The 26,394-nt window shown below is 36.6% G+C and overlaps 1 protein-coding gene across 2 annotated transcripts in view; it reads right to left on the minus strand.

Annotated features, from left to right (window-relative positions):
- The window catches only part of eys (eyes shut homolog (Drosophila)), a 207,487-nt gene that overhangs the window by 177,724 nt on the left and 3,369 nt on the right, over positions 1-26,394 (minus strand). For both annotated transcript variants that reach the window (XM_023963743.1, XM_023963742.1), the window contains exons 2-8: positions 20,319-21,148; positions 19,971-20,087; positions 15,251-15,336; positions 12,184-12,311; positions 9,479-9,593; positions 7,349-7,508; positions 3,891-3,995 (exon numbers count right to left, since the gene is read on the minus strand). In XM_023963743.1, coding sequence (XP_023819511.1) covers positions 3,891-3,995; positions 7,349-7,508; positions 9,479-9,593; positions 12,184-12,311; positions 15,251-15,336; positions 19,971-20,087; positions 20,319-21,051 — 1,444 coding nt within the window. In that variant the 5' untranslated portion in view covers positions 21,052-21,148. The remainder of the gene's footprint in view (positions 1-3,890; positions 3,996-7,348; positions 7,509-9,478; positions 9,594-12,183; positions 12,312-15,250; positions 15,337-19,970; positions 20,088-20,318; positions 21,149-26,394) is intronic.

The following is a 26,394-nucleotide window of genomic DNA, read 5'->3' on the forward strand; positions in this document are numbered from 1 at the left end:
TATTTCTCTTTTTAATCCTCCTTTTGATGTAAAACCCATCTGGTGATTGGGACGAAGTAGCGTCACAGGTTGCAGGACAGCGCCTGAACACCAGCCTAAATTGTTTGTTTTGTCCCTATAGTTTCCCTGGACACATGCACACACCCAGGCATTCACGTTTCACATTTTTTTCATTCTAAGGCTGCAGCCTTGGTTGGAAACAGAATCTTACTCACCATCTAAGTTTTCCTCAACAAACAGCCAAACCAGAGCATTGTACACATCAGCATACAAATCCACAGGAAACAGGAAGTGACTTCACATGTCAGAATAATTTTTTTTTATTTTTGCTTTGTTCCCCTTTCTGTCTAATTTTGTTTCAAACCAATTTCTGTTTTTCAATTGTTACTATCTTTTTTTTGTTTTGTTAAAAATTTCTGAAAACGACTTTTTGTCTTTAGGAGCTGTAATGACCCTTTTTTTTGATTAGAACTCAATCAAAAAAATGTTGGCAGATCCAAATCTGAAGCTTCTTAAACCAAATAATGACTTAACTTAAAATAAAAATAAAATAGTGAGTTGACATAACTATAATTTTAAAGAGTTGTTGCAAACATAAGACAAGTCAACACTTAAAAAACAAAATGTAAAAATCACAATAAGAGATTTGTATTACATTTGATATGTATGTTGTAGTGTAAGAAGTAACATGATGACCTTCAATGGGAGGTGCAACATAAACATGGCCATGTGGTAGAGCAGTCTTGAACGGTCCAGTGAGCAGGTGAAAAGACAAGTGTTGAGCCTTCTGGGGTGTTATGGGTCCAATTCAACTTGACATTTGTGATGGGAGATTCTCACACAATAACCCAAAAGAAAAAAAACTTTGCAGTCTTTTCCTTTTGATCATAAAAGATAAAAGCTTGCTCTCCACAGAGATGTTGGCCCACAAAGACCAAAAAAGAAAAAAAAAGAGATGCCAATTGTCATAAGCCCAAAAATGAGTTTTAAAAGAATATATATATATATTAAAAATCAGTAAAGATGGAATTGAAGAGGGAATGAATTAACTTAGATTTGCTTTGATTACTATATATTTGCCAAAAAATATATTTTTTAAATCAATTAACTTCTCGCATGAGGGTCATCAGACCAGCAAACTTGTGTAGTTCATCAGTATTATGTGTGAAGTTGCATTATTCAAACGTATTAACAAAACCAAAATATGTTCAGAAACATCTCAGTGGGGCAAAAAACGTTTTGTTAGTCCCCCATTCTGCAAGTTGTCCCACTTAAAAAGATCAATTTGGTCTGTAACGTTAATCAAAGATACACTTTATTTGTGAGAAACAGAATGAAAAAAAAATCCAGGAAAGCACAGTGTATGACTTAAAACTCAAAATTTTATAATATAAAGTTGAGAAAGGTGTAATCCTATAGGTCTTCAGCAGGATTTCACATTGTTGCTGCCGTTTTGGTCCATTCTTCCATGCAGACCCTATCAAGAGATGAGATGTTTTGGTGCTGTTGCTGGGCAACACAGACCTTCAACTCTCTCCACAGATTCTCTATAGGATTGAGGTTAAGAGACAGTCTAGACTCTAGACCACTCCAGAACATTGACATATTTTTTTAAATAGCCACTTTTGATGTACAGCACTTTCTGTTACCAAGTATGAAAAGTACTATATAAATAAAGATTGATTGAAGGACTCCTTAGTTTCCAGGGCGGTGTGTTTGGGATCATTGTCAAGCTGGAAGATCCAGCTATGTTTTATCCTCAATGCTCTCACTGAATGAAGGAGGTTTCTACCAACAATTTCACCATTTTGGGCCCTAGTGATTCTATACATAACAAGGATCAGTCGTCCTGACCCCTTTGAAGAAAAGCAGCTCCAAATCATGATGTTTCCACCCCCGTGCTCCATAGAGGGTATGTTGTTCTTGGGAGCATCTCAGAGGTTGCAGTCTAATCGATTAAGAGTGTGGACCAGGTGTTGTTATACAGATAACCAGTTTGAACAGGTGCCATCAATACAGGTCATAAGTGGAGGATAGAAACGCTTCTTTAAGGAGAAATAATCTCCCTTAATGATAATCTGTGAAGGTCCTAAATACGTCATTCACTTGAATTTACCTTACGTTCTTTATCTCACAGTTGGACTTGTATCTATGATGAACATTGCAAACCTTTTTCATATTTTTAGGGGACGGAATTTGCACGATGGGTGATTGCCAAATAATTTTGTTGCCTCCAAAGTAACTGACATGGAAACCACATTGAACATAAAGGGTTAGGACCTGCCAGCTCATTAGATGATCATTTTATCTCGATTTTGAAGCTAGTTCAAATGTGCAAGGTCAGATGTCATTAGAGATTACCATTATGTAACTGTACTAGTCTTTTAGTACTTTATGCATCCTGTCTTTATTGTTAAACATAGAACTGTACTTCCACTGCAGCCAGACACATGAAGTCTTTTAAGGTACAGATACTTAAATAATAATAATGGATTGGATTTTTCTGCGCTTTTCAAGACACCCAAAGCGCTTACATTATGTCCATTATTCATTCACTCCTCATTCATACTTGGTGATGGTAAGCTACGGTTGTAGCCACAGCTGCCCTGGGGCAGACTGACAGAGGCGTGGCTGCCAGTTCGCGCCTACGGCCCCTCTGACCATCACCGGGATCATTCATGCGCATTCACACACCAGTGGAGCCACACTGGAGGCAAGGAGGGTGAAGTGTCTTGCCCAAGGACACAACGACATTTTGGCTGGTGGGAGCGGGGATCGAACCGCCAACCCTTCGATCATTGGACGACCCGCTCAACCACCTGAGCCACTGTCGCCCCTTTTTACTTGTCCTTTACTTAATGTTGTGGTAAGTGTGGGTTTATTAATTGATAAAAATCCATTGTCTATTAGAGCCACTTTTAAAGGCAACTGAAATTGCATTTCTTTGATTTCATAAATGTTACACGTTATATGTACAAGTGGGGAAAAGCAGGACTTTACTAATGTCAATTCCACATTTCCAAGAAGGGCCAAAGAATTTCAGCTGAGACAAGGAGCTAAAAATAAAGACAGCAAATTCTTGTGAGAAAAAAACAACACCTGGACACCAAGATGCTTTGTGTCTTTGGTCTCCACATGCAGGAAAATGTTCCAGTTCAGCAAGCAAGAGCAATTGCCAGACACTCAAACTAGGCCATGCCAACACCAGTAACCATCGGCTCATCGTCCTTCAGTTTACATTCAGTGAATGTAAATCAAACTCTGCCAGGGGGTTACAATAAGCAATTATGGAAAAAATCCCCTTATTAGGATTGTTATTTCATAATATTTTCACCATTAGGTTGTAATTTTGAGCTCTGACATTGTGCTTGCAGATTTTTCTCAACTGTCAATCATGAGCCAAGACTCCAAACTGGCACAGCAAATAATATGCTAAAGACTCTGGCTGCTACTCATTTTCTTTGTAATGCACAATGGAGCATGGAGTCTAATCAGCTGCATGCTGGGAGGAAGACTCACCATAATGGCCATTCCTGATAACTTATGGTTTTATAATGAAGGAATCTGAGAGCTTTCTTCAAATATTTTGAATTTAACAAACCCTAATTGCAAAGTTTAATTGGAAAACACAAAAAAAAAGGAGAAATCATATTGGTTATAAAAAAATAGTATGTGACATAGTTGAGGACCCTACCCAGCAAATGTTAATCTCTGCAAGTGCCAGAGAAGACAACATTATAAAGAATGTTTTAAACACAGTGGAAAAAATACCAAATAGAGACCAAGACCAAACAAAGACCAAATAGATTGAACTTAATTAAAAGTTACAAAGCAACATGATAAAAGTCATCAATGGAACTGGGCTGAAACATTTTTAAGGCGGTGTTTACCTGCAGGGCACTGGCACTCATAGTCTCCAACCAAGTCATAGCAGGTACCATTGTGCTGACAAGGGCTGGAATCACACTCATAGATCTCTATCTCACACATTGTTCCTGGAAAAGGAAGTGAAAAAAGACAATTAACAGCTTTAATAGTTTACAATTTTCTTGTAAAAGCACAAAATATTTGTCACTTATCACTTTTCTTTTTCTTGCCAAAAGAAAAGAAATAATCGATGCAAAAACAATTTCCCAGTCACAACTATAAAAATAGCATGATACACATTAAAAAGCTTTACTCTATTGCTCTCTTTTTGCCAAATATGAATCTAAATTCACCTACCATTAATTGAATAAAAAAAAAAGTGATTTCTGATTTGTGTTGTAAATATTTTAAACTCCTATTTCATTTTAAAAACTTGCTAAAAATAGCTGATGAAAGAGGATTTTCTTCAATCTAGCATAATTTCAAAGCTTCATTTTAATTTTACAAACAAAGATTGCATCAAGGACATCAGTGTTTAAACCTTCTGTTTAAAAAGAAAAAAGATTTTTGATTGAATTGGCCAGGCTTCCACTACGGTAAATGGACAGTAAATAACCAATTTTGTCATAGCAGATGAGGCTGTGGACTCAGGTTATTTGGGGGAAAAAAGCCATGCTGGATGCTCAGCTGCTTCAGCAGCTGCTGGTTCCACCGCTGTGGTTGGGGTTGGGGGGGTGGGCCTGTTCACATGTCAGCAATTCATTTAAAATGTCTTATCATCAATAACAGAGCACCACAGACATGTAGCCTTTTTGACAGCAGCGAACTCATCCTACAGAAGAAACAACATGATTGATTTTGCAAAGGCTGTAGCCGCAACAGGTCATTACGTATACAGAAAAATAGAAATTCATGGTTACACGGAGAAGCTGCAAAAATATCCGCTTTAATCATAACCAATTTGTTTTCAGACAAAAGACAATACTCTCTAGTTAAGGAAATACTAAAAGTTGAAAGCAAATGTGAGCACTTCAAAATGAGTGTTCATTAAAAACTGTCTGTCTTAACCCAGAAAGTTTTTCTATAGCAAAATAATCATGAAAAAAATATGCTTTTTTCTTAAAATCATGGTAAATGACCCCATTGACAGATTTTTTGTAAAAAAATTTCAATTTTTTTTCCCACTGATTTCTAGGGAGGCTTTTTGCAGTGTATGTATACAGAAAATTAGAAATAAAATCTAAGAAAATGTTGACAGGTACCAACCTGTCATACTTAATAGTGGAGTCTCTAAATAAATTTCAAATTTAAAATAGACTTTTTCTTTTTCTGCATCTCTTATTTATTTCTAAGACACAAATAACTAAGATGAAAAAAAAGATTTTCATCAGTTATTGAGGGGTTGCTGAAGTAAAATACATAATTTTTAATGTTGAAGCTTTAACATGTTCTTTTAAAAAAAAACCAACAAACATCTAATTTCTTAATTATCTAGATGTCTAACAACTTACAGTCTAGTGTCTTTACTCTGCTGATTATAGAAATACTTAAAAATGTATTTCTTACAAGGCTGGAAAATTTTGTTAAGAAACAAACTAATTACCGACGATCAATATGGTTTCAGAAAAAAATAGATCAACATCCATGGCAAATAGTCAATTAACTGAAGAAATTATAAGTTCACAGTTCATATTTCACAGTAGGAGTGTTCATGGATCTGAAAAAGGTTTTTGACACTAATGATCATAACATTTTAGCAAACAAACTGGTAAGATATGGAATACGAGAACTGGCATTAAATTGGTTAAACCGTTACATTAAAAACAGGCAGCAACTTGTACAACTGGAAAATTGTAAATCATCCCGGCTAAAATTAAGCTGTGGAGTACCACAAGGGTCAATATTAGGTCCAGCACTGTTCATCATGTATCTACACAGCATACACATGGTTTCAAAAACACTCAGATACTTTTTATATGCCGATGACACAAGTATAGTATGTACAGGGGAGAATATCAGGGAAGTTGTAAAAAAAGTAAATACAGAGCTAGGGAAACTAAAACAATGGTTCGACATAAATAAACTCTTACTCAATGTTAACAAAACTAAATTCATGATTTTTGGAAATCAGCATGTTTCTGCAGATTTAGAACTAAAAGTTACTATTGATAATCTTGTTTTGGAGAGAGTGACTGAAATTGAGTTCCTTGGAGTAATTATGGATTACAAAATAAGCTGGAAACCACAAATAAACTAAGCTTGCTAAACGCATTGCAGTGTTTGGAAAAACTATTGTTATCTGAAAGTCAGTTTGCATGTTTTTTTGTCTACCGGTACAAATATTGGACTTGAATTAAAACAGAAGAGCTACATCACAGTCACTTTTGCATGCCTAAAAACAATATGATGCAAAAGTCTCCTAAAACCATGATTATGATAATTACTTAATTTGCATTTAAATTTTAACCAGGTTTTGTAATTCACTACTAACAAAAAAAAAATGTAATCCAAATGATGGAAATTTTGTGTAAAAAAAAGACGACAAGCTTTATTGTAGCTAAAAATGATCAGGTCTGAAAATGTAACTGACTTTCTATTTTTAACCTAAAATGGGTTTGTTTGTTTTTTTAGTCATAATACATTTTAGTTTAGATTCCAAATGTTTCAAAAAAATCAAATTTGAGCAGTTTCCTGGCATTGAATGCATTAATTTTACCTATAAAATTAAGCTGGATGAGGATGTGTGCTGGACGATGTGCCTTATTTCCCTCCTGTCACTGCCAACTGGGTGATTCTGTTTTTAAAGAAAGTGTCAAATCCTTTTTAAGACCCAAATGATTTGCAGCAGAAATTTTGAAGACAAAACCCAAGCGTTGGCTTCTGCAGCACTCCTCTCTGAGTGCACTCCTCTCTGCAGTTAGAGAAGCCAGCAGCTGCAGCTGTCAGAGAGCTGTCTGCGTCAGCCCGCTGGTATTCCTATAGAGCACTGTTACCCTGAAAACCGCATAGAATACAACTTTTCCACAAACGTTATTTTATGTTTTTGCTTTTTTATTTATTTAATCTATCTGATTGTTAAAACAATGTTAAAATCAACTGATCCATTTTCTCCCTTTGATCAAATCAAACTTAATTTCAACAAAGACCAATGTTCTTTTTCTTGTTTTTGCATTTTATTTTATGCATATACTTCAATTTAGATACATATTCTATTTGCTTGACTTCTTTGATGCATATTGTTAAAAGTTTTGAACAGGTAAACAGTTATTTGGACAAAATATTGTGCACTTACTCTATATGCCTCTTTCTTTACATCACTTTACTTATACATTGCACACAAATGTTGGCAGAATTTGAAAACCCACGCTCCTTAAGTCTCACTGCATGCTTTATTTTTTGTTTATCCTAACAAAAAATAAACCACAATACAGCAAAACAGAGACAAAGTGTGACCGGTAAGTTGATACTGAAACCATCTCACCTATGAAACCAGGTAGACATTTACAGGTGTACTGTGGGGGAGATGTTGGCTGGCTCATTGTGATGCATGTGGCTCCATTCAAACAGCTGTTTGTTCCCATGGCGCAGGCATCACCAACATGTTGACAAAGCTCTCCAATCCATCCAGGGCCACAAACGCACTGCAGGGATATGGCATAGTGTCACATGATCAGTTAATGCATCATGGATAGCAATACACAGCGGACAGGCGGTACAGGAACACAAAACTTTGTCCTTTTGTTTGGTTGGTTTTTAAGTTTTTTCTGCACCAGCTGAACACTGCATAGCTTAGATTCACATTAGCTTAGATTCATTTACATATTCACATTGAACTATTACTTTGAGCATTTCTGCCTTTATGTTTTAAGTGGTCTGGCAGCTTTCTACTGTAGGCACAAGTGAATAAATACTGGTGTTGCCCTCAAATAAAAAAGGTTGTTTTTCTGTAATGACAGAATGCCCTTAGATATAACACATGACTTTACTTTGACACTTTAATGTTAAATCTGCTTGTCTTCATGTGATTTATACTCCTTTCGTTCTTAGAAAAAGGAATGGGAAAATGTTTTGAGAAGTTAAAAGGAAAGAAAAAAAATCATCTATTATGAGGAATCACTGAGCAGATTAAACCCAGAACTATAAACTGTAGACTAATAGAATAAAGAAAATTGGAATTTACCCTACAAGGTAAAAAAAAAAACATGTTTCTCACCTAAAAAGAGATCAAAACAAGTTATTGTATTAGTTTTTAAATAAAAAATGTAAAAGTGATTCAGCTTTTGAATAACACATGGATAGTAAAAGCACCAACTAATAAATTTCTATTTTATGTTCAGTAAGACGTGGAAAGGCCAAAGAAAAACAGGAAGAAAACAAAAAGCAAAAGGAAAAAGGGTCATTTTCAATAACAGCTTTTCATCATACCCAACCCATGTGAGCACTTAACGAGACAAAGTGTCTAAAAGCAAGTATTAGATGAGATTCATCTTTGGAGGTTTACTGGAAAAAAACTGAAAATAATCAGGAGCATTAGGTTTTGAATTAAAAAAAGGAAACATTTATGACAACTGAGAAATGTAGAGGGACATTACACCAAAACCCAAGTGAGAGAACACAATGGTTAATGGGATAGATTTGAATGACTGATCTAGTATTTATTTCATTTAAAGATTTGTTTAAATAAAAAAAAAGTTAATTAATAACCAAGGATAATACAGCTTCTTAACAAAAATCAAAAAGCTCATCACAAATGTGTGCAACTGATGTGTCTGTTTGCTTTGGATCTTACGGAAAGTTTCTACAAAGCAAAAAACAATTAGATATTAAAATATTGACAGATTTTCAAATGAAAACAAATTCAATTCTGAAAGAATTAGAAAAGAAAATAATTTCATTCATATTTCTATGTGTTAGTAAAATGCTTGTCAGAATTAATTCCCTTGTAATCTATCGGCCAAAAACCACTTCTCCCAAAATATTGACAGCACCTGACAGTTTTTTTTTTACAAGTATACTGTTGTTGTTTTTTATTTTAATTTTTTATTTTTTCAAATTGAAAATATTTTCTTTTATCTACATAAATTGTGGCTTTTCTCTCTTCCATAAAAGATCCCACTGCTCCCCCAAATAAATAAATAAATATTTTATATATATATATATATATATATATATATATATATATATATATATATATATATATATATATATATATATATATATATATATATATATATATATATGTATGTATATGTATGAGATGTTTTTTTTTCTCCTGTAGATTTCTGGGAAAGAAGAGAAAGAAGGACATTTAAACAGGTTATGAAAACTTTTATTTTTAGTTTTGTGCAGTGGACCAGTTGCACTTCATGTTGAATTAGGTTGCAATTCAATAAAAAATAAAGTGGCTATCAACTTGCCTTTATGACATAAATAAATAAATGAATTCTCTATGCCAGTTTTTACTGAAACAAAGGATTTACTGTAAGCAGTGCTCTTCTTGTAAGTGAACCAACACTGGGTTTTATTGTCCACATTGAAGCTCTCATTCAGAAATTTGGCATGTCATTTTTGTCGAGTGTTTCCTCGCACCTACAAAGAGTGAATTACCCACCTGGTGTCCGCCAATTACACTCAAGCACAATCCCTCATTTAGGCAGATGATATTGAGCTGCCTGCAGTAGTCAATTATTTCTTCACAGTTTCTTCCAGAAAAGCCACTCAGACATCTGTTGAGAGGAGGTCAGTGTCATCAAAATCAATTCATCCTGAACCATAAGCACCAGGGCCACACGCCATTGTTTCCCCTAATAAGACAAACAGGACTGTAATTTAGTTTACCACCTGAACTTATTGTGACACAGAACTGATTGAAGGAGGTTTTTCACACTCTCCCTTGACCTGGATTGTTAAGTGGTTGGAGTTAGCACATCAGGAAAGATGAGATTCTATCAGAAAACACAAACTAAATTTAGAATTTATCAAAATTCCAACATGATAAATGCGTTTAAGATAGTTAATGTTTTTTCTTAATATAAGTTTCCTACTGCAGATTTCTAAAAACTTTTTGGGGATTTATTAAACATAAAAAAGCATAAAATCATACAATTAAAAAGCAACCTGATTAAATGAACCCTAAAAATTTAGAAAAACATGTTAATAAACCACAGTACTGGGTCATGACAATTTTTCATTTTGTGTTTTATAAAATGTTGTAACAAATATGTATAAAAACAGCAAAAACATAACTACTTTTAGCAAAAGCTAGGGCTGCACGATATGAGGAAAACTCGCGATATGCGATATTGGTGATTAATATTGCGATAACGATATAATTTGCGGTATATAAACAAATATCAAACCAACCAAAAACATCATTTCCATTTCAATGCAACAGTATAAAAATTATACTCCAAATGACCCTTGTCGACATAAGAGGCAAACATCAAACATAAAAGGGCTCATCTGATTGATCAACAACGTAAACGGGTCCTTCCGATTGGTTAAATACATAAAGGGATTTATTTCATTTATTCAATATTTCAAGCTGTCATGAGTTTGTTTTAGCACATTTAACCCTTGTGCTATCTTAGATGACCCCCCCCCCTTACTTTGACGTGTTCTCCCTACCATGACAAAGGTGGATAAAAGTGGAAAGATTTCATGTAATCCATGGACACCAGTGAAGATCACAAATCATTGAAGAAAAAAGGTTCAGAGCACTGTCTAGTGGGTCTAGATGACCCCACTCCCAATGTTAAAGTGCCTAGGATAGCACAAGGGTCAAGGTAACCATTTATTGCGATTTTCGCCATCTTTTGCGGTATGCATATTGCACAGCTTGATGTCGCGATAACGATAAATTTGCGGTATATTGTGCAGGCCTAGCAAAAGCTATTGAAAAGAAAAACGGACATTTTCAGAGGACATCAAAACCATCAAAATGATTATCTCAAAACAGCAAGTACTCCTTCGAGAATAAAATTGACAAAGCAAATATAAACCCTGGTCTTTTTTTTTAACTTTGAGAATTGTCATCTTTATAAAGATGGTTCTTTATTGCAGAATAGCTAAACCGGACTTCACTTAGATTGTCTAATGTTACTGAAAATAAATAGAGCATGCTTTGTTTACGTCACAAATATGCTCATGTTAAATGGAATTTTTTTTGCCCCTCCTGTTTCACAACGATTTGAGCTTAATTTTCTTGATAAATGTCCTCCATTGAAGTGGCAGAAAAAAACCACAAGAACGTGTTAAAAACACCATGAAAGACAATTTTCTTCGGAGTGAGTCTTAAACTGTTCGTAAAAGAAATGGATCTGAAAGTGAAAATTTAGTATTCAGCCCTTGATGACTTAATCGGCAGCAGGAATGTAGAGCAGTTCCCTGTTATGAAGAATTTAAATGTCTGAACACAAGTCAAAGAAAGTTGCGATCAATAACAGTCACAGTGAAGCTGCAGTTTCAAATTGCATCAAACTGGAAAATTAAAAAAAAAAACAACACAATTCCAAAGCTAAATGTTATGATAACTCATAAAATCTATAGAGGTCACAGCAAATTATCTAAAGATCAGAAATGATAGTACAGACAAATTAATGAACTTGAAAAAAATCTACACCACAGACCCTGGCCGCCTCAGTAAGCATGTAAAAGGTAGAGCCATGACCGCACAATTAAACTAAATGAAACCCCTACACTTTATGACAGCAGCCAGAAGAAAGCCTCTTCCAGCTGAAATGACACGAATGAAGTTTTACAAGACTGTGTCTGAATACAACACAAAACTTGCAATAATGTTCTGAAAAACTAAATGGAAATTGCTTGGCTGAATGCTTGGCTCCAACGGTGCAAATCTGAGAGAAAATTTTGAAAAAGAAATGCATAAATGCTTTGGAGTAGACTTTTTAGGTGCAAGGCAACAATAAAGCCGAAAGCCAAAAAACTAAAACATGTTAGAAACAGTTTTTACAGATAATAAATGATTCCATGGCGTATTGTTTTTAATGCTATAACTGCAGCATAGGAAAGTCTTAAGGCATATAAAAACCAAAACAAATGCAGGGGAGGAAGGCATGTTGTTTGTGCAGTTCTGCCTCTAATGTGGCCAAGCACATAAAAACATGCACTCTGCTAATCAGCCTGAATGTGGTCTGAGCTATTGAATCTCAATGCATAAGTCATGCATGTTAGGTGCATGGCTGCTAAGGCGCAGCTAAATGTCCACTAGTGTTCCAGTCACTGCAAATGCATGTTAATGCCAGATGTGAGCAGGGCCTTTCAGACTGACCCCATTAGATTAGTGTCCTGCTTCACCTGCAGACGTAATCCGTTCCCCTGGACACACAGGTGCCGTTGTTCAAGCATGGCGATGGGGTGCACGCGTCCTGCTGCCTCCTGCATTCTGGGACCACAGTACCATCTGCACAAATGCACTCCGTTGCCTGCACGGAAGGGCAAATTAGGTCAGCTGAATCAAGGGTGGATCATACAGAAGGTCTATCACATTTCCTATCTCAAAAGTATTATTAAGAAAAGATCAGAACAAAAAAATTGTGCTTCAATTGTGCTTTAAACTCAAGTAAGCAGAAAATACCAGACAAATGCAATAATCTGAAATGGATTTAAACGTGTATAAAGGATATTTAATCATATTTTAAAGTAAAATAAAAAATAATAAATCAGGACAATAGCAAACTAATACAAAATGTAATAAATATACTAAAAATGTTGACAATGTTGAGTGTTGACAAAGCTGTTGTTATTCTCTCCTAAGCTCGGTGTAGCTTGTGTCATCAGTGGAAAAGTTATTAAAGGTTTTAAAAAACAATGAAAGCTACAATGCAGTGATGTCTCACTTTAATAATAATTTTTAAAAAAAGCCTCCACATATTCTTTGTTAGCAGCGTGTCCTCTACTACTGCTCCTACACCTGGCTGTGGTCCTGCCTCTGGCTCATCTCTGCTCCTACTCTTACACCTGGCTGTGGATCCTGTCTCAGGTTCGTCTCGCACCCCCAGCCGTTCCACAACTTCATCTGGATGAAGATCATTTGCTGGACTATTTAAACATGTAGCTGCAGAGTTAGATAAGTTAATTCTTCTCTATGAGTTCTGGAAACCCCTGAGGTTTCTTCTTTTTTTCCAGAATCCGTTTTTTTTAGGACTTTTTCTTTACCGCGAAGGGGGGGTCTAAGGGCAGGGATGCCAGTTTAGTTTATTCTGTTTAATTATAGTTTAGTATTATTTAGTATTTAGCATTGAATTCTGTGCATTTATGATTCTTTTTGATTGCATGTTTACCTTACAACTACCGATACGAAAGCCCACTAAGACTACTGTTGTTGTGAATTTGGGCTATACAACTAAAATTGAATTTTAAATGTTTAGATTAAAAACAGAGTTCCTTTTCTTCAATTTAACATTTCAAACACCAATAAACACCAATCCTTTTTTTGGTGAATGGAAATAAAAGTGATCATTTTAGAACCTATTTATTTTCTATATGAGAATTTAATTTTCAGTTGCATGAATTCAGCAAAAGTGCCATTAAATTGATAAAAAAAGGCCTTTTAAACTCCTATAAAGATGTGAGTTTACTAATAACTTTTACAAGTTCAAGTGTGTGAACTAACTTGGGAAATTTTCAATTATTTTTCTAATTATACTTATTTAACCATATTCATTTTAGAATGGAAAAACAGCAAATTGATCAATGTTCAAATTGAAACTAAAATTATATTTTAAATATTATTGTTCTGTAGTAAAAATGTAATTGACAAATTACATTAAAAAAAATAAAAATAATAAAAATGTTTCACTTTCACAATAAACTAGGTGAAATCATTTTTCATAAGAAACTGAACAAAAACCAATCAACTGCCATAAGGCATAGTTTACTGTAATTACCTCAATAGCAATGCTTGAAAAATGGGTACAATTATTTTTTATTGAATTTCCTGCTTGAAATACAGCAATAAAAAGCACATCAATAAACACAACTTGTGTTTGTATAAACACAATTAATTTTAAGACTACTAATAAATAGATGTACCCATTTCTCTCGCAGATATTTTATATTTATTGGAATAAAACTAACAAACAGTTGGGCTGATGACTCAGAACTGAAACAAATAAGTCTGACTGTATCAGTAAACTGCTAAGAATAGCACCAATGAATGCTAAGACACTTTTTTCTAAGACTACAGTACTGTAGTACGTGCTGCCATTAAAAAAACAGAAAACAAATAGAAAATGAATAATAGCTTTTTGTTTCCAAAGGCCATTCCAAAACATATTTTCTTCTGAAGAAGAACGACTTATGAAATACACACAGGAGTTGTTTTTAAAGGCAGCCAGTGATGCAACATTGTGGCAAAAGACTGACTTTTGAAGCATTTTGTGGTCAGAAAAAAATGTATTCAGTTACTTTATTTCTAAATTCCACACATGATGTGTTCTTATTTTAATTTCTTTTTTGTGTCATTCTGACGATTTAGATTTTGTTTGATTTGAATTACCGGTACTTTAAAATACTTTAATAACTTTGGTTATTAAAATATAAAAAATTTAGTTACTTACTTACAAAATGAAAAAAATCCAGTATATATACTGTGTATATATGGTTCTAATCATCCTAAAAATTAGGTTGCAAAGATGTATTTAACTTTAAGTAGATTTTGATATAGATAATAAATATAAACACCAAAAACGTAATAAACAATTTGTTTTTTTTGTCCCACTTGGAGTCAGAACAATATTTGTATTTAGCTGCAGCAGTAACATGGGTTATTTCAAGGAAGTTCCTTTTATAATCCACTCTACACTGGTTAAATGAGACATGTTGTTGAAGTCAACAATGTATTGCACATGTAGTGACCAAAACAAAGGTTATACAGAAAAGCAATTACGGGGACTACTGTATTGCTCCAACAGTATCCTCTAGAGTATCAAGAAAAAAAACACTACTGCCCCTGCAGATTGCAACATTGCAAGTTAAAGGTGAAAATTGCAGCATGCATCTAAGAAAACGAGGTTTTGATGAGAACTATTTCAGACTGGCACTTAAATATGTACAGGGTCATTCAATCAAAAAGCTAGGAGAAGAATAGGCTCTTGATTCCTCAGCTCATCTTCTGCAGCAAATAATAATTGCAGTCTGAACTTTCAGAACGAAGCTGTTTGATCTGGTTTCAAGACTATTAATTTTCAAGATGCCATTTCATGTTTATGTCCCACTAGGATAAAACAAATAAGAAGAATGAAGCCCTCACGTGCAACCCTACTGAGCAAATTTGTTTGCCCTAACATGAATATGACAAGCATTCAAAGTCAACCCTTGTGCTGCAGTGCAGGCCCCCAGATTTTTCACAACAATGACATACAAATCCTTTGGGGCTCTCTGCGCATGCACCACCCTCTCTGCATGGATTTGGGTCACAGGGGGCTTTCGTCTTCTCACAGGGAGGGCCTGCAAAACAGACAACAAAAGATTACCGAGTTTCATTCAGGCTGCAATGTGCTGAAGCCAAAATGTACATGGGCCTGTCATCTGATGCTTTTTCTACAGTACTTGATAATTGTCAACTTTTATTCAACAAGAAAAAAAAAAACGTAAACAAACAAACAAATGATGCAGTAAATCCCACGACTGACACCACAAATAAGATTTACCAGTGTGCAAAATAAATTCATGGTTTTATTGCTTATCACAATTATATAAATCCTTCTAACATAATGCTTAATGTGCTTTTAAACTGCATTTTTTTTAAATGTTCAACCATTTCAACCACACGATATAGTGGTCCATGTTAACAGTGTAAACCTGTTGTTTTCACTTGCTAAGAGTTTATAATTGTATGCTTGTGATGGATATTACCCAGTTTGTCTCTGCCTTGTCTCTGGCCAATGGCTCTGGCAACGGCCAGAGACAAGGCCAATCTGCAGCGCGTCATCCACTCAGCGGAGAAGGTCTCTCCAGGAGCTGCACATCTCCAGGACCCGGAGGCGGGCAGCCAGGATTGTAGCCGACCCCTTTCACCCAGGACATGAACTCTTTCGGCCCCTCCCCTCTGGCAAGAGGCTCCGGTCCATCAGGACCAGGACCCCGCGCCACAAGAAGCGCTTCTTCCCAACTGCAGTCAGCCTGCTGAACAGTACCCCAACTCCTCCCAGCTGACCCCCCTCCCCCTTCACTCCACTGCATATAGTCTGTTGATAACTTCATTTTAACTTATCCTTAACTGGAAAATGAAAATATGTTGGACACCAGCCCTCGAGGCCTGGATTCTGACACCCGTGATGTAAACACTTCACCACTGTAAAGGGCAGCATAAGCTTTGAGAAGACACCAAACAAGCAAATGTTAAAAAACTGACCTCCTCCTAAGATGCACCTTAATTACCGTCAGCGTTGGCAATAAAATGGAGCCCAATGGCATCCATGGTAAAGCTTTGAGGTAAATCTCATCATCAACCAAAAAAAACCCACAAATCATTGACATGAAATCAAAAGAAAGGAGAAAAAAAAAAAGATTCTCATTTGACTAAAAAAATGTTTATTCTTTTTGAAGATAATGCACTATGAGAGCTTAAACTCAAATTTAATATTTGTTTAAAAATATAACAACATACCAGTTGATGCACATGATAGGGGTTTTGTAATCGTCTGGGGCTGCTTTACGATTTTAAATTCTAAGTAATAGAGTTCAAAATTTTACTCAGAAACATACTGAGGGATGTGTGTTAGGTGTGACCTGTTAGGTATGACCTGACACACTGCAAACACCAGTTTGACAACGTGATGTGAACACAAACATTTTACAAAGCTAAACTCCCCTACAGCTTTGTGAAAGACTCACTGCCACCTTTTACAAATCCCTAGCTTCTATACTGGTAAAGTTATAAGGTTTAAGTGGCTTTTTTTCCCCTTCACAGGATTATCTCTGAGTTATTTTGATACAAGTATGAATGTTGGTTCAACACAGCAGCTACACTGCTAAAAATTGGAAAATAAAAAAATCGTTGCCCAGTATTCCTAACGTTTTGTTAAGGTTACTATACATATAATTTCCTTGACATATCTAAAAACCATTGAAAGAAACAGTTAATACTTGTAAACTTAAATCTTCTATTACTGTTTAAGTTCAATTTACAATCCTATTTAAGTGACAGTTTAAAAAATGTACGAAAAATAGGTCTAGCATTTGTTTCAGTATTCGGTTCCATTGTGTGCTTTTTTGTTTTTTTTCTGCTGTTGTGTTTGCACCCATGTGTTAAAATGACTCCAGGCTGAAAACGCTTAGACTGGATTGAAAGACCAGATTACCATTTGATTGTGTATGCAGACCAAATGAAAAAGAAATCAATATGCCTGTACTGAACACAGTAAAAATATAAAAGTCATCACAAAGGTTTACAAATGATTTTCACAGAGGATTCTCACTGAACTGTAAAGTAAGTAGTTGCTGCTGCAGATCTTTTCATACCGTAAGCATTTTCAGATAAAGTAATTTTCAACTAAGCAGCAGCCAGTAGCTTCATTTTTCTGTATTTTTTTATTTATTTTTTATAAATGTTGTGAGACCGCAACACTTAAACCCGCTGCGGCTTAACCACAAGCAGGGTAATGCTGCAGTGACATTGTGTGCAAAGGATAAAATTAGACGGAATTCACTGCAAGTTCAAGGTGAATAAAATTTGATGTTATTCCCCAGTGAGGGTTTTCATTTTTTGTGTTCTTCACATGGTGCCTACACATTTATCTTTCCAGTGACTGTCTTTGCATATTTCTTTTAATCCCCTTGCTGATACAAGTGCTCACGTCCCAGAGGCTCTACGCTGCTTCCTCTGTGGGCATCAATCTTTAGCATACAAGTCCAGGTTTCACGTTTGCCTCAGCTCATTCCAGAACTGGTTCACAAAAAGCTGGACTAATTCTAAGATCTCCATTCATCATGCTCATTAAATTTTTTTTTTTTTAAACATAAAAATAAAAAAGTTTTTTTTTTTTTTGCTAACAGCCATTCAGATCTGTATTTCACTATCCCTACTCCGTAATCATGGAGAATTATGAACTACGTCCAAATAAAACACACAAAAAAATTAAATCTGTGTCAACGAGTAACTCATTTGTCCATAAGGAAAGCATTTGCTGTAAATATTAAACTTTCAAAATCTGGCATTACTGCAGACAAATGCAAAAGAATTATTGCCTTATGCTAACTGAAAATTACCCTTTGACTAAGGTATTACCTTAGAACAGATACTCTGGAAGTAGTGCAGAGGAAAATCTATTCAAAAGAAAATCTCATTTGAAGCATCCCATGAGTTCCACTCATTATTCCGTGCACATAGGCTTTGGCCTATGAGGGCAGCCAGCACTGAGGCAGCCACTAACATCCACTTGATTAATGAGCCAACGGTAGCGAGGAGGTGGAAGAAGCACAAGCTCCAAAGAACTCCCAAGAAGCTGATAGGACAACAGGACACCATGACTATGCAAACACGTCCAAATAAGTCTATTTGCTCAAGAAAGCAGTTGAAATGAAATTAATTCAATAAATGTTCCACAGTAAAATGGAAAAGGGATGCATTTGCTACTCAAGAGTTTTTTGTTATTACATATTACTGTCAGCTCTTTTAAGGCTATATTGCATAGACATAGGGAAAATTGCATAAAGTCTAAAGTCATTTTTCAATGCAAAATAACATGTAAAAGGACAAAGTTACTATACACAGATATTAAACTAGGCATTTTATACCTAATTTAAAAAACAAACAAACAAGGCCTTGCGATGGACTGGCTGGAAAAGGTTCCAGTAACCTTTTGACCCTGAAGAGGATTGAGTGGGTTTGGAAAATGGACGGATAGCAAACAAGGTATTTATTTTAATACATGTAGGAAATACAGTGCAATTCCTATTACCTTGTCTGTACCGAAACAGAAGTAAACTAGGGCATCCTCTGAAAGATTCTTCTCCACCAAAATCCCACCAACATTTTGCTTTTTAACTTTGATGACAAGTGGGATCCAAACACACCTAATTGTATGGCTTTTTTCTTCCACCCATGCTTCACCTCCTCTCCAAGTCAACAGACAGACATACAAATGGTATCTATCACATTCCACCCCTTGGGTCTTGGCTTAGCACAAGAAAAATACTTTCTTTCTCCACTGCACTGCCCTAATCTGGTCTTGAATACAAGGATGCCACCGAATGCTGCAAACAACCTTGAAACCATATCTCCAAAAATAATAAGCTGAAAGCATGAGTTGGACTCAAAAGAAAAATAAAACTACAATGGTTCAAAAATGCTGCCAAGACAAAGTGTGCTGCAGACAAAACAATGAATCATTGTAAAGAACCACCTGGAGGGCTTATTCCAGAAAGTTCATAGCAGGCTTGCTGTTCCTGCAGATAGTGGTATTCAGGGCAGCTTGAAGAGTATCCAAGTCTTAAAAACTGTGTGCGGTGATCATCGAGTTACCTCAATGATGTGAATGAGGATTAATCATGATTGATGCAGCAATGTTCCAATGTTCCGCTGATGAAAATATTATCCTATTTTCACTCGTAAGCATCCAGCCTATTCAGTCTATGCAGGCCAGTGTGAATGGTTTGTTCAGAGATGCATATGCATGTCAACGCCAAGAAACAATACATTGCAAATTATATTTGAACAGACTGTTGTAATCCTTTGTTTATTAACGCCGACACGCTCAGTTAGGAAACACTTTACCTGAGGTGCTTTACAGTGGCACATCAGTGGTTGTGATTTAAAGTGTTTGACTTACTGTGGCTGCTCTGTATATTACAATGAAGTTTATGACTCGTGAGATGCGGATCTTTATAAGATTTATTACTTCTGTAGTATTGATAGTTTCCAAAGATAGTTCCTCCTTTCAAGCAAATGAAATAGAAACTGTGGAAACTGATTTTTTTGTCTCCACTCTTTGATGTGCAAGGTATTTCTAAGACTTTTCCAGCCCGATTGTGGGTCATTCAAATGTTTAGACAGAAGGGGCTACACCTTGGTCTCTGTGACTTGTAATCTATTTATGGCCTGTTTCACTACAAACAAGTTCGAAAAAAATCCTGCTTACCAGAGAATCCACTACCGCAGATGCATTTAAAGGAAGTAGGCGACATCTGAACGCATGTCCCATTCTCACATACTCTGACACAGTTCGCCTTCCCAACTATTTCTGAGCAGTTTGGTCCTGCAACACAGAAAAGAGCAGAAAATGAATACTCAGATGAACAAGCAGGTGTAGTTCTGTTGGCATGCACACATTTACTTAACTTATATAGAGTTGTCAGTTATGTTTTGACATCCATGTGTTCATAAATTGCAAAAAACAAATAGACAGTCACCATTTAAACTCTATATTTTAATTTAAAAAATGAAAACATTTTATTAAACTTTTTTGGTGTGTTGCAGCAATTCGTACCTGTAAAATGAGGAGGGCAAAGACATTTATATGTCCTTTTATTTGGATCTGTAGATCCATTGCTCAAGCAGACTCCTTTGTTTTGACAAGGATTTTCCAAACAAGAATCAAACTTCTCACAAAATCTCCCAGAGTAATGGTGGTGGCATCGACAGTGGTATGCTCCTTCCAGAAAACTTGTCTGGCAAACACCGTTACCGGAACAAAGGCGGAGAAACGGAGAGGGCTGGCAAAGATGTGTTTTAACCGACACATTGAGCCTCAAACCAAGCTGGCACAGCTGTGTGTCACCTTCATGAGCAGCAATGAAGTAATGATGACCTGGTGTGATCCACTTCGCCTCAACTTCTTCGTTTTCCTTTAAAATGTGGGGGAACAGGAGATCTCCATTTATGGAACAACTTTCAAAACTGTCTTTTGACACATTGAAAAGTTTGATGCCGTATGACTTGAATGTTTCATCAGCAGACATCAGCAGCTTGTCTCCAAGTTGCAGCTGAAGTGGGCATATCTGTGGGAAGTTGGAAGGGTGCTTACTCAGTTCGTTTCCCCCGTGAGAACTCCAGCATTCCGATGCACTGTTACAAAGATTTCCAATCAAAGTCCAGTTAACTTGGATAGTGTGTTTTTGAGGGTGCCATTCCGGTGAATCCTGCCTATCGCAAAGGGTTTGGCATTGGATGATACGAACAGCCACAAATGTGACAATCAAATGAAAAAATGATAACCCCATCTTCCTTTATATATTCGATCAACAAGAGAAACTTGATTGAGTTCATGAACGGGTTGTCATGTGTCGTTTTGCCCCCGATCCTCCATGAAGTCCATACCTAAGGGGGGAAAAAAAAGTTTGATTTAAATTTGCAAAATGTACCAATAGTGCTTCAAAACATTATTCCACAGCTCTACATTAAATCTTTATTCAGAACATTATAAATACTTGCAGCTACAACACATGTTGCCGGAGCTGTCATAATCTCACGCTGTGTTGCTGACCACCAAGTGTGTCACAGAAGCCTCAGTCTTCTAAAATTTCTTCAGGGAGCGACAATGTTGGGAAAAATATTCTCTCCCCCCAACGGGGGGGAGAAATACCTCCATGACAGGCAGGAGGATGAGTTAAAGCAGAAAGCATTGTCTCTCTCCCTCAGGCCCTTTTTATATGTGCACACCAGATAAAACAACAAAATAGCAGAAGCTCTATGGAAGAAAAACTCTGCCCAGTGATCAACTCGCGTGGGCTGATAAAAACATCTGGATGGTAATAACTAACAAAGCTCTGAAAATAGAACACTAATATCACTAATATCCTATGGTGGCAGTGATCGCTCCGAAGCCATCCCCGGGAACTGGATTTAAGGCAGAAAAATGTAGCTTTGAAAAGCGTCAGATTCAGTGAGCAAACACTTTACTACAGTAAAGTGGTGGATATCAGGAAAAAGCTGCTTTTATCAGCTTCAAAATCACTTGGATTGACATTAACCGTGTAAACAGTTGAAGAGTTAATGGTAATTCACAGAATATCAGCTAAAACTCTGGAGTTAAAGGGTTATTGCACAGATGTGGATGGGATGTAGCAGTGGCGGACCGTGCATTACACACCTGAGTCTTCAGTAGTGCTATGTCTGAATCACTCAACCCCTCATTAACCATTTTTATGACTCTAAATAAACCTAAAAAAATAAAACAGTAGACAAATGTCACTATGCAACTATACAGCCAGCACAAACATTGAAAACAATTACATGAATTTGGAACATTATTTATTATGATATTTATCCCTTTCACTCATCAAAAAATCTGATTATTTAGAGACTAAATCCATCCTCCTCTCTTTCCTCAAAAACATTCATGTAGATTATCGTCTTCAGTTCCGTGAAGAAGTCCTTCTCTATTGCCATCAAGGCCAGTGCTAAGAGCCGAGTCTGTCCAGTTGCGTTTCTGTGTAGGTTTTAATTGCTTTAGAGCTGAAAATGTCCACTCGACAGACCCAGTGGACACACAGCTGGTCAGCACCAAACACACAAATCTGTACGGCTGCTTATGATCTTATGAACCTATGAGATTCATTCATTTATTCATTGTCTATTCCGTTTTATCCCTTTTGGGGTCACAGGACTGCTGGAGCCTATCCCGGGTCACCTGCGGGCGAAGGATGGGGACACCCTGGACAGGTCGCCAGTCTGTCACAGGGTACCAGTGGGAGATTTTCCTGTTAAATCCTCCATGGTGTACATTACAGTCAGCTCTGTTTTTAACTGATACAGATCAAAAAGTACTCTTCGGCTCTGTGTCACACTGGACAAGGCTGCATGTGACTTCCTGAAACTTCTGTCCAGTCAGAGGGTCTGAATACTGTAACGTTGCCTAAGCGACCTAGAAGGCCCTGCTGACACCATCTCAAAATCTGATTGGTTGAAAGAAATGAATGACCTACATTGATTTTGCATCACAGGACCTTCAGAATGGAGAGTGAAGGCCCTCACCCTGCCTGGCAACAAAGGACAGCTGAAATGCGATTGGTTAAACAGTCGCAACAGATTTAACTCCGCCCATGTTGAGGCACGCCTCGGTCTGAAGACTACAGCCAGGGGCTTCTCCCACACAGGCAAAATGGTGTGCTACAAGTAAGCGGGCTCTGTGGCCTCGAACTTGGGTTGTCTTTTGTGTCACTGAAAAAATAGTAATTCTCTGATTTTTAAGATATATATTTTTTTAAATGAATATATGTTAGATATCCTGGATAAAACATGCAATAAATTTAGAATCTGCAAAATATTGTTTCAAACAGTTATCCAAGAAAGGTTAAACTATTTTGAACAGTGGGCTGCACGATGGCGCAGTGATTAGCGCTCTTGCCTCACCGCAAGAAGCCCCCCGGTTCAAGTCCCGGCTGGGGGACATGAAAAACACAACATCAATGGGGGACCTTTCTGTGTGGAGTTTGCATGTTCTCCCCGTGCATGCGTGGGTTTTCTCCGGGATCTCCGGCTTCCTCCCACCGTCCAAAAACATGCTACATAGGTTGATTGTGTGATTGAGGATATTCCACCCTGCGACAGACTGGCAACCAGTCCAGGGTATCCCTTGCCTACGCCCAAGTGGCCGAGATAGGCTCCGGCAACCCCGGTTAAGAAGATGAAAAAAAAATATTTTGAACAGTTTGTAAATGTGAGCTTGGTTAAATCAACATCTTTATGCTATCAAAGACTTGTATTTGAAAAGCTGCTAAATGTGCTGCTGCTGTATTCCTCCAGGTCCGCAACGCATTTAAACATTTCCTGCTTTTACAACTTCTAACTTTACTGTTTTGGTTCACTGTCAGCACACTTATTTCTGTCACTATCAGCAGGGATCGCTTTCAGTAAAAAAGCTCTAGAAATCCTCTGTGCGTTACTGCCAACCCCCAAAGGGACAAACTCAAAACTCTTGACAGACCACAACCACCTGCGAGGAAAGACATATGTTGAAGATGAAGACCAGTGACAACAGCAGAATGCAAGTTTTTTCTTAGCATCAAATGTACCTGCCTTAACAAGTTATTACGGGATGTATGCCATATACGACAAAGAAGACAAAAATCTGTTTCCTTAAAATTGGTAATGACAAACAAACAACTTATAGATTCATCTTTTATTTCATTCATTCATCTTCTAAACCGGTAGTATCCCTTTTGGGGGTCACGAAGCCTATCCAGGCCAATTCCGTCTGATGAAAAGGTCTAGAAGACTTTTCACATAGTAGCTTTTTCAGTTCTAACTCCCATTTAAGGTAATTTATATGGTAATTTCAGAGGTGTAACCAAAAAAAAAAAAAAAACACAAATTAATGAAAAGCAATTTGTAGCATATGAATTGTACCACGTTTAATGGATTACAGAGTTGTCTTAGTAGACATCATGGATGTGTACAGTACACATTAAGGAAGGCATATATCTGAATATTGATGTACAGAGCAAACTCACTCATACAGACCAGCATCTCAAGTTTGACTTTGACCTTCACCTAAGTCACATGAACACTGACCTCGGCAACTACGGCTATTCCAGCAGGACATTGGTGAAAGCCAAGACAAGGAGAAGTAGAGGGACTGAGCCCAGGCAGGAAGGGAAGTGACAGAGCAACAAACCTGAAAAGACCCGTTACGGTCATCCTTTTGAGCTATTTTAAAAACATTCCCAGTGGTAATTTAACCATGATTGTGCCGTTTTTAGCCAAAATCAAAAAAAGTTATGTTGTTTTCCAGGACATAGTTTCTCAGAAATGCAATGTTAAGCTTTTGTCCTGCATCATCAGAAAAATATATGTATGAGTATAAATACCTCGGTGTATTGATTGATGACTCCCTCACTTTCAAACCTCATGTGGAGAATTTTGTCAAGAAACTGAGACTAAAATTGGGTTTTTATTTTCGAAATAAGCTGTGTTTTTCATTTGAAGTAAAGAAGCGACTTGTAGCTGCGACTTTCCTCTCTGTGTTAGATTATGGAGACCTGTTTTACATGAATGCTTCAGCTCAATGTCTTTCGAAAAATTGACACGGTTTATCATTCTTGTCTGAGGTTCATCACTAACTGTAAAACAATGACACATCACTGTGAGTTGTATTCCCGAGTGGGTTGGCCTGCCCTGGCCATACGGAGGAGGATTCATTGGTACACTTTCATTTATAAGGCACTGCTTGGACTATTGCCGACCTACATCTGTTCCTTACTGTCACAGAGGAGCGTTGATTCTTATTCTCTTCGCTCACGTGATCATGTGTTGCTCTCTGTTCCATTTGCTCGCACCGAATTGGGCAAAAAGGCTTTTTTCCACTCTGTACCTTATGCATGGAACATGTTGCAGAAGGATTGGAAGTTGACAGAGTTGATTTCCTTGAATGCTTTTAAAGTTAAACTGAGAGGTCTCGACGCTGACTCCTCAACATGCACTTGTTTTTTATAATCGGTCTGTTACTTCCTGTTATTTTGCTCTTTGTAATTATGTAACTGTATTTTAGTCGCTGCTGCCGCTTGGCCAGGACTCCCTTGAAAAAGAGGTTTTAAATCTCAACGGGACTTTCCTGGTTAAATGAAGGTTAAATAAATAAAAAAATACAAGGACATGTTAAAAATGGCAAAAACACATTTTTCCTTGTAGTGGGTTTTTTCAATTGCCAGAAACTAAACAGAATCTTTAACACATATCTATGTCAAAATGGAGGAACCTCAACGAAAGTGTTGGTTTAAGAAATTTCCAGTGTCCTATGTCCCATTTGACATATATAGCCAAGAGACTGGAGTCCTATTTCAACCCAATCCATGCAAACAACGAACCACTGACGAGTGCCACCACCTCTGATCCAAACCAAGACCTTCACAACATATAATGACCTTAGTTGAACATGCATTCATTGTGGATTGCATTCACTGGAAATTCATTGGAAATGATTGCTTCAGACAAGCAATATTTGCAAATGCCAGAAAAAATTAAAGTTTTGTCAAGGTAATAATTCTCTACCATTAAAAACATGTTTAAAAATTGGTAATAAAAAGTAATTTTATTTATAAAAGACAGCTAATTGCTAGGGTGCTTTTTAGGATTTGCATTAAAATGACAAACAAAAGCAGTTCTAGAATAAAAGGGTCAGCGGTTCGGGATCATGTTAAGTCATTGTCATCTCACACAAACTGGTTCTATGAATAGACTCCAGCAGAATCTATAATGTAAGCATGCAATCACAAAGGTGGGCAGAGGGCATTGGATCAATGGAAGACTGAAAATCCTCACACGGCTGATCACTCAGAGAAGCAGCAGCAGGTCACTACATATTATCACATCAAACTGTTGGGCTGCATGACAATTATTGTTTATTACACCAGATAAAACAGGCAACAGCAACTGGAACATTGCTTCAAAACAGTTTTATAAGGAATTCAAATAATAGGCCAACCGTTAATAATTTACAGATCTTTTATTTAATAAAACAGCCCATTAAGTTGAGTTTAATCAAAAGTAGGTCACTTGGAAATGTGTCTGCTAGAAACATACCATCTAATGAGAAAGGCTGAATTATTTTATTTCTTCAAAGAAGT

This window comes from Oryzias latipes, chromosome 15, assembly GCF_002234675.1.
Source record: "Oryzias latipes chromosome 15, ASM223467v1".
In the NCBI taxonomy this organism is placed as follows: Eukaryota; Metazoa; Chordata; class Actinopteri; order Beloniformes; family Adrianichthyidae; genus Oryzias; species Oryzias latipes.